The sequence below is a fragment of the Electrona antarctica genome (genome assembly GCF_951216825.1).
Source record: "Electrona antarctica genome assembly, chromosome: 5".
NCBI classification, from domain to species: domain Eukaryota; kingdom Metazoa; phylum Chordata; class Actinopteri; order Myctophiformes; family Myctophidae; genus Electrona; species Electrona antarctica.
The window spans coordinates 15,046,882-15,056,086 of record NC_136810.1 but is presented as its reverse complement, the minus strand read 5'-3'; the positions used below and the strand labels follow the sequence as shown (position 1 = coordinate 15,056,086).

At 43.5% G+C, this 9,205-nt stretch overlaps 1 protein-coding gene across 1 annotated transcript in view; it reads left to right on the top strand.

The window, feature by feature from the left end:
- The window catches only part of tspan9a (tetraspanin 9a), a 123,401-nt gene that overhangs the window by 93,277 nt on the left and 20,919 nt on the right, over positions 1-9,205 (top strand). The window contains exon 3 of the mRNA XM_079501543.1: positions 1-51. This exon is cut by the window's left edge and continues 24 nt beyond it. Coding sequence (XP_079357669.1) covers positions 1-51 — 51 coding nt within the window. The remainder of the gene's footprint in view (positions 52-9,205) is intronic.

Below are 9,205 nucleotides of genomic sequence, written 5' to 3'. Positions count from 1 at the left end.
CTCCTGGCAGAGCTGATACTGCTCATCCTCTTCTTCGTCTACTCCGATAAGGTGAGATTGTTTTAGCTTAGGCTTTTTGTTTTGTTTTGTTTTTCTCACACTTGTTTTTCTCACACACACAATCAAGAGATTGAGAGATTCTTGTCAAAAAGAGTATACTATGACTCTGGAAGGGCATTGTTTCTCAACCAGTGCTCCAAGAAGGACCACTAGTGGTCCATGGTATAATTACAGGTGGTCCTTGGGAAGTTTCTTTACTTTATATGTTTCAAAGTTATATTGTACCTTTTGCTAAATGTTGGGGTAAAAGCTTAAATTGAATGATTGGCTGTTAAGGGCTCGACATACTTTGTTGCATGTGGGGCCACACTAGCCTGGCTAATAAGCCAGACTCAAATCACACTGTCGTACGGCTGATTCGGTCTGGCTTATTAGCCAGGCTAGGGCCACACACCAGCAGGCATTAAAATCCGGCTTTAAACGGATACAGGTACAGAATTGGAACCAATCTGTACAATTTCAGAGTTATGCGGGTCTGTCCTATCCCAATCTGAGAACCCATCGTCAAAAAATAAAGGAAAAACAGCTCCCTCTTTTCCTGTGAATGCAACAGTCTGTCTCGAGAGACTATAGTCCTATAGCTAATGAGAACTGCTCAGGCACTCTGAGGGGTTAAATGTCTTCAGCCTGTTGTTGACCCAGAGGTCAAAGGTGAGGCCATACAATGCATCACAATCTCCTAACAGTTGGCTCTCTGTAATTGATACTGAGCTTTCCATTCGTCAGTGAAGACAGCCTGTAAATCTCTGTGGACATTTCTGTCAGCCACAAGGAGGGTTCTTCTTAACTTTCAATCAGAATACCAAATGTTTCCCACACCCAGCAAAACCGACAGAAGACAAATGTGTTTCTTTTGTGGGACTCGACTGACCCGCGATGAGAAGTTTTCCCACTTTTCAAGGACGTAGGGTTGATTAGATCCCCCTATTTACATATTAAAACCCTTCTCTCACACAGATACACGCACACACACACAGGCACGCGCGCACAAACGCACGTTCCCCAGAGATGTCCGCTAATTCGCCCTTCTTGTTCTGAGGTTATTGCCTCAAACTCCAGTCTCTCAGGCAGATAAAGGAATTCATTTAGCAGCCAATACATTCTGAAATTTCAATCTGGTTTCACGAGCACACACCCTATCAGGAGTAGATATGACTGTTGACTTACTGTATCTCCACAATATAACCGGCTTAGCTTCGTGAAAAGAAGAAGGGGGGAAAAAAACAAATCCCTTCTAAAGGATTTGGAATCTTAATGGAGAAACTACTTGACACATGAAGTATGAAGAAGATAGACTCCCAGAGGTCCTTGGGTTTTCCCCTTCAAAAACCACTCATTTTCAACCACTCATGTTACTATGTCATTAATATACCTTAGAGTTGTTGTGTGGAAATAATAATAAAAAAGTTCCCCCATTCTGTGTTGCCTAGAACTGGAGGTCTGAAAAAAGATCAGTAACATTATGATTATGAAGTACATCTTTGTGATGTCACTGAGATGTACTTCATAATGTTACTGATTACCAATACCAATACTGAGTACCAATACTGTAATGTAGAAATATACAAGTAAAAGTCTGGAATAAAAAATATACTAAAAGTACAAAAGTATCTGTATCAAAATGTACCAAAAGTAGAAGTACTCATTTAGCAGAATCTCCCATTTCACAGATTTTCAAATGTATGACATTTATAGATTTTCTTTTTTTTAAAGAAAATAGCAGATCTACAAGCTCACAATGCATCGCACCGCAACGCATTGTGAGCTTGTAGATCGGCGATTTTTCAAATGGCCGAAATGTATAGGGCTGAAGTGGCTAATGTATGTTTTGTGATTATAATAAAAAAACACAAAGTAACTAGTAACTAAAGTTTACAAATAATTGCAGTGGAGTAAAAGTACTACAACATTTGCCTCTGAGAGAGATGTAGTGGAGTAGAAGTACAGTATTGAAAATTGGAAATACTCCAGTAAAGTAAAAAACACAAATATATACAAATAAAATAAAAATGGTACTAAAGTAAAGTACATGTACTTAGTTACTTTGACCACTGCATACTGTACTAGTGTGCATATGCACAAGTAAGTCTCGGAGGCTTTATCATGGTAGAACTGTTAAGCCCTCTATCGGCAACCCGTTCCACACCCCGCCACATTTTATGATCCGCCTATCTCCCTATATCACCGTGTTTATCGCGCCGTATAAGACGCAACGGCAAATGAAAACCCAATAATGCTGATCGCCCACAAACACATCTCCCTTTTATTGGACTTCAAATGTCATTACGATACGAGTCGAGTCCTGCAAATTGTGCGTTATTGAACGAGGCATTTGCCCAACCCACTCGCCATGGAAAAGTGTGCGGCATATAATTTCAGCACATTGTGGGTCGCTCTATTATTCTCATCGGTATTTTTAATGTTGTGGATGCTCAGGGGAGCGACGCCAAGGATGATTGGTATAGTCAGGTTTTTTTTTTCGTTTTGTTTTTTTTCCATGGCGTTCAAACCCCAGTTGGAACACAGCACACCATGTGGGCGTTTCACGGGCCCCCGCTACGGGTGCGCGATCAGAGGAATCGTTAATTCACTGCAGCTATTTGATCTCATAATCACAAGGCATTTATTCACTAGACTGGGGAAGCCATGCACAGCACTTGGCAGCTTTTAAAAAGTCTCCTGAACAGCGGGGTGCTAAAATGTGTTATTCTTTCACCCCGTCTTTTTTCAAAGATCGCGGAGTCACGGGTGACGCTCCTCTGAAATGCGAGGCCCTCCAATAACTGAGAAGCTGTTGCCGAGCCACATATCATAGCATGACCCTGATGTGGTTTTCTTTTATGGATGCGCACTTTTTTTTTTCTTTTTCTTGCTCTGCCTCTCGCTCTCTTTCATCCCCACTCCATCAATCGATCTGTCTACAAAGCAAAGTGCCAGCTGGTTTTGATTTAACTGTGGGAAGTTTAAAAATAAACCCGTCATATATACAGGTTAGGGTTGTCCCGATCCTATCACGTGATTGGAAATCGGGGCCCGATCACATCATTTTCAAATGATCGGAATCCGATCGGGAGCAAAAAAACATTGATCGGGAGTTCGGGACATCCCTAGTATCAATATTATCCCTAAATACATCCCTAATACAGGTCCATTTTTAAACTTCCCACCGTTAAATTACCACTCATGGTTGTTATCTATGCTATAGTATCTCATCTACTCTTCCACCCACTCTGTCTCTCTGCTCAGCCCATTGGTCCTAAGTGCTGTGATTTAGTGGGCATATAGGCGCGGTGTGTAATGTATGCTGGCCCTGCACTGACCCACCATCTGACGCCAGCAGATGGCTGCCCTACAGACCAGATTACAGTCATCCGTCTTTAACGCTGTGACCCCATTGTGCTGCCGCTGCTTGCTGCCGCTGCTATAGCCCAGCCACCGACACACCGGGCGGAAACGGAACGACCGTGACGGTTTATTAGCTCTGGATGACAAATCTGAACACGGGGAGCTGAGCAAGGTGCACCAGGAGGGAGGAAAGGTCTGAAGGAAGGGAGCGGGGGGGGAAAGGGTGGGGAGAGGGAGTGAGGAAAGGTGGGTAGAAGGGAAGAAAGGTATAAGTTAAAAATACCGATGTACTAGGAGAGGAGCGAGGGAAAGGTGGGGGATCAAGTGCATTGGGAACGAGGAAAGGTGGGAAGGGAAGAAAACCAGGGTAAAGGGGGGAGTGCATTTTGAGAGAGGAAATATTGTTTTAAGATTCCTTTGAAATTAGCAGATCTACAAGCTCACATTTTGTGAGGAACGACATGAAGCAGATGAGTACTGAGGGAGTCACCTCAGTACGATATGGAAATCCACTTACAATTGAAGCTTTCTTGAGATGGCTAATCCCACACTGATGATGAACTTTATTGCGTTTTCATGCATTTTAAAGCGCGGCTTGATTCCAAAAGTCTCACCCCCAAATAAACAGCTCCCAGGGAAAAAGATTGATTTACAAACAAAATTCAAACAGCCGTAACTTATTAACTGCACTCTGGTGTTTAGCCAACATCGACTCAGTAATTCAAATAACGTTCAAACGGCTATGGACGGAAATGTCAACAAACGCGAATTCTAAAGACAAAGACATTTACGGGGGAAGTGATCTACGTTTAATGCATGAGAGCTGTGAATACACAATGACATGTATTGATGCCGCTATGGTGCTTAACCTCGTAAGCCCTATAAACTTTATCGTACAACGAAAATAGGCCAATTAGATCGGCTATTTTCTATTCATTGTTTCAGTACAACACCAGTACAACACCAAAAGCAGCATCAATGTTCCACATGTCTTTGGTCTCTGAGACAAGGAGAATTACCATTCAGTTATCGTCCATCATTTACAATCAATACCAATTACAGGAGTGTGTGTGTGTGTGGGGGGGGGGGGGGGGGGGGGACCCTGCCATTTCCCTGGCAACTGTTCAGACGTTGCGGCCGCTGATCCATGAGTAACTGAGGGAGGAACGATGCCTTATTAATGATCTGTCTTTGGTTTGCTCCCTGTGGCTCTAAGTCTCTCTCTCTCTCTCTCTCTCTCTCTCTCTGTCTCTCTCTCTCTCTCTCTCTGTGTGTGTGTGTGTGTGTGTGTGTGTGTGTGTGTGTGTGTGTGTGTGTGTGTGTGTGTGTGTGTGTGTGTGTGTGTGTGTGTGTGTGTGTGTGTGTGTGTGTGTGTGTGTGTGTGTGTGTGTGTGTGTGTGTGTGTGTGTGTGTATCACTCTGTGGGTTTGAGTAGTGCTGTGCCTATCTGCTGCACAGGTCTCCAGCAACTCAGCATTGCTGCTATTATAGTGAGAGATCCAATGCAACTCACTCTCCACCTGCTTGAACAACCACAGTTGCACACCTGCAGAACACTGTAGCACGTTTTTTGTGTGCGCACACAATGGATATGTAAATGTAACCCTCCAGGTGCTTTGGCTTGGTTTTCGAGATTGCACTGCAGAATCCTCCTCTGTTTTAATTGAACTCAGAGAGAGTGTAAAGAATGGACACTTACAGAAGAGGGGAGAGGAGGGGAAAGAGGAGAGGAGAGGTTGAGGGAAGGAGGGAGCATCCAGGGTGTGGTGTTGATGCATGGGCACGGGGCCATTTCTATACTTCTGTGTTGCGTGGAGCGCAGTGGGATCCGTCTGTTTGGGGTCTTCGGTTCCAACGCTCAGCACGCTCCCTCGGCATCACTGTCTGGCTCCCAGCAGGCAGCTGATGGCATAATGGGATTGTGCACCGTAGGACAGATTGTCAGTGCAGAGGCCTATCGGAGAGAATATAATATAATATACCCATCGTTTTCAGTTGTTTTGAATGTAATTGTTAGGGCAAGACATTTAGAATTGAAGTGTGACATGCATGTCATTATATATTTTTGGTTAGTTTTTTTCCTGTGGCGATTCATCTATGAGAATGACTCCTTTAAGCTCGGTTGTCCTATCAGCCGATAACAGACTGCAAGCGGATTCAATTATTTCACAGATAGGATCATTGTTCTGTTTTTTTATTAGTTATTTTTTCCCCTTTTTTCTTTTTATGCAGTAGCTGCCTTTAGTTGGTAATGTGCTCTCTGAACCAAAGTGCTTGGAAAGGAAAAGTCCACTGTGGAGTGCGGACTAGTGATTTATCTCTAATTAAGAAATGTAATCGCATTCAAGCAATCGCAAACTGAACGCTGTGATGAATTGCAGTCCAGGCAGGGTAAAGGGAATAAATTGTAGCCACCGTATAACCAACAGTCCTATTGTACATCTGTCACAGGAGCTAAACAGGCAATGTGACCCCGGGCTTTGTGAGAACGTCCACCTGACCAGCATCTGAGAAGGCAGCTGTTAGCCGGCCATCTTCAAAGGCTAAACTAAAGTGAATCTAGGCGGATTCACACGTGCTTTTGCTGTAAGACATGAATGAAAGGAGCACATCTGTTTATAGGGCTGCGACTATACATTATTTCCATAGCGGTTATTCTATCGGTTACATTTTCGATTGATGTATAATTGAAAATAGCCGATCTACAAGCGAACAGAGCGTATTACGACGCATGGTGAGCTTGTAGATCTATGGGCTAATTTCAATTACGCCTGAGTTTTTTTATTTGATTAAATAAAGCGTTTGCCCTATGGCCAAAATAGTGATAGATTATTAATTTTTTAATTACATATTGTATCTTTTACTTTGGTACTGTAAGTATATTTTGATGCCAATACGTATGTGCTTTTACTCAAGTAATATTGTGAGTACTGTAACAGTAGCCTACTTCTACATTGTGATATTGTTACTTTAAATACCTGAGTACTGTACGGCTTCCACCACGGGTCCTCTGTGTAGAGTGCACTAGGGGGTTTCAAATGGTAGAAGCACGCGCTGAAATGTTTTAAAGACGTAGGGAAATAAAACGTTTTTCCACAGCATTTCCGTGGTCATATGGGAATTCCTAACAATCTATGCCAAAACAATGGGACTTGAAAATAAAATGCCCCACAAAGCCATTGCACCCCGTCTTTAAATGCGGAAGTCTTGCAATCAGCTTTTACATTCCGGGGCTGCTCCCAAAGTTCCACATCCACACACAGGTGTGTACTGTATATAGACAACTCCACATAGAGGTGTGTGTGTGTGTATATCACTCTGTGGGTTTGAGTAGTGCTGTGCCTATCTGCTGCACAGCTCTCCAGCAACTCAACAGAGATTGACAAGCATTGCTGCTATTATAGTGAGAGATCCAATGCAACTCACTCTCCACCTGCTTGAACAACCACAGTTGCACACCTGCAGAACACTGTAGCACTTTTTGTGTGTGCACTCAATGGATATGTAAATGTAGTAGTATTGTTAAAGAACCCTCCAGGTGCTTTGGCTTGGTTTTCGAGATTGCACTGCAGAATCCTCCTCTGTTTTAATTGAACTCAGAGAGTGTAAAGAATGGACACTTACAGGTCCATTTTCATACTCTCTGAGTTGAAATAACAGGGGGTAGAAGAGGGGAGAGGAGGGGAGAGAGGAGAGGTTGAGGGAAGGAGCATCCAGGGTGTGGTGGTGATGCATGGGCACGGGGCCATTTCTATACTTCTGTGCTGCGTGGTGCGCAGTGGGATCCGTCTGTTTGGGGTCTTCGATTCCAACGCTCAGCACGCTCCCTCGGCATCACTGTCTGGCTCCCAGCAGGCAGCTGATGGTATAATGGGATTGTGCACCGTAGTTTTTTTATTTTATTAAATAAAGCGTTTGCCCTATGGCCAAAATAGTGATAGATTATTAATTGTGTAATTACATATTGTATCTTTTACTTTGGTACTGTATGTATATTTTGATGCCAATACGTATGTGCTTTTACTCTATAATATTGTGAGTACTGTACTTTACTTGTAACAGTAGCCTACTTCTACATTGTGATATTGTTACTTTAAATACCTGAGTACTGTACGGCTTCCACCACGGGTCCTCTGTGTAGAGTGCACTAGGGTTTCAAATGGTAGAAGCACGCGCTGTAATGTTTTAAAGACGTAGGGAAATAAAACGTTTTTCCACACTTGTAGAGCATTTCCGTGGTCATATGGGAATTCCTAACAATCTATGCCAAAACAATGGGACATTTTCCAATTTTGTTTCCAATACGTATCTGAAAACATTTATAGGTTAGAAATAAACTTTGCTGCCCGTCTCTCTGTGACTTGTAAACAAACAAACTCCATGCGTCGCGCATATAGAGCGTCGCAGTCCCGCCTCCTACCCTGGACCAGGAAATGAAACCCAATGCATTTTCCTCATAGACATTTCTTAAAGTATTTATTTAAAGACGGTTACGCCGCGGACAAAGCCAACTCGAGTCGTGACAAATCATGACAACACAAACAATATTTTGGACCAAACAAATAATTACAAAGAAGAAAAACAACAAAAAAAGTGTTGTAACCTGCCGTTTTTTTCTTCTTTCTAATTATTTGTTTGGTCCAAAATATTGTTTGTGTTGTCATGAGTTGTCACGACTCGAGTTGGCTTTGTCCGCGGCGTAACCGTCTTTAAATAAATACTTTAAGAAATGTCTATGAGGAAAATGCATTGGGTTTCATTTCCTGGTCCAGGGTAGGAAGCGGGACTGCGACGCTCTATAGCGGAGCTACGTCCCATAGTTCAGACACACACAGCTTTCCGTTTCAAGGTGAAACTTCAAAATAAAATGCCCCACAAAGCCATTGCACCCCGTCTCTAAATGCGGAAGTCTTGCAATCAGCTTTTACATTCCGGGGCTGCTCCCAAAGTCCCACATCCGCCCGCACACAGGTGTGTACTGTATATAGACAACTCCACATAGAGGTGCCCATTACTGAGGTGCAGCTTTACACCTCAGCACTGATTAGCTACATCTGGCCTACAGGGCACTGCTCCATGGATCCATCTATAGATAGAGAACATACATGTGGCCTACAGGGCACTGCTCCATGGATCCATCTATAGATAGAGAACATACATCTGGCCTACAGGGCACTGCTCCATGGATCCATCTATAGATAGAGAACATACATCTGGCCTACAGGGCACTGCTCCATGGATCCATCTATAGATAGAGAACATACATCTGGCCTACAGGGCACTGCTCCATGGATCCATCTATAGATAGAGAACATACATCTGGCCTACAGGGCACTGCTCCATGGATCCATCTATAGATAGAGAACATACATCTGGCCTACAGGGCACTGCTCCATGGATCCATCTATAGATGGAGAACATACCTCTGGCCTACAGGGCACTGCTCCATGGATCCATCTATAGATAGAGAACATACATCTGGCCTACAGGGCACTGCTCCATGGATCCATCTATAGATAGAGAACATACATCTGGCCTACAGGGCACTGCTCCATGGATCCATCTATAGATCACTGATTAGCTACATCTGGCCTACAGGGCACTGCTCCATGGAGTCATCTATAGATAGAGAACATACCTCTGGCCTACAGGGCACTGCTCCATGGATCCATCTATAGATGGAGAACATACCTCTGGCCTACAGGGCACTGCTCCATGGATCCATCTATAGATAGAGAACATACATCTGGCCTACAGGGCACTGCTCCATGGATCCATCTATAGATAGAGAACATACATC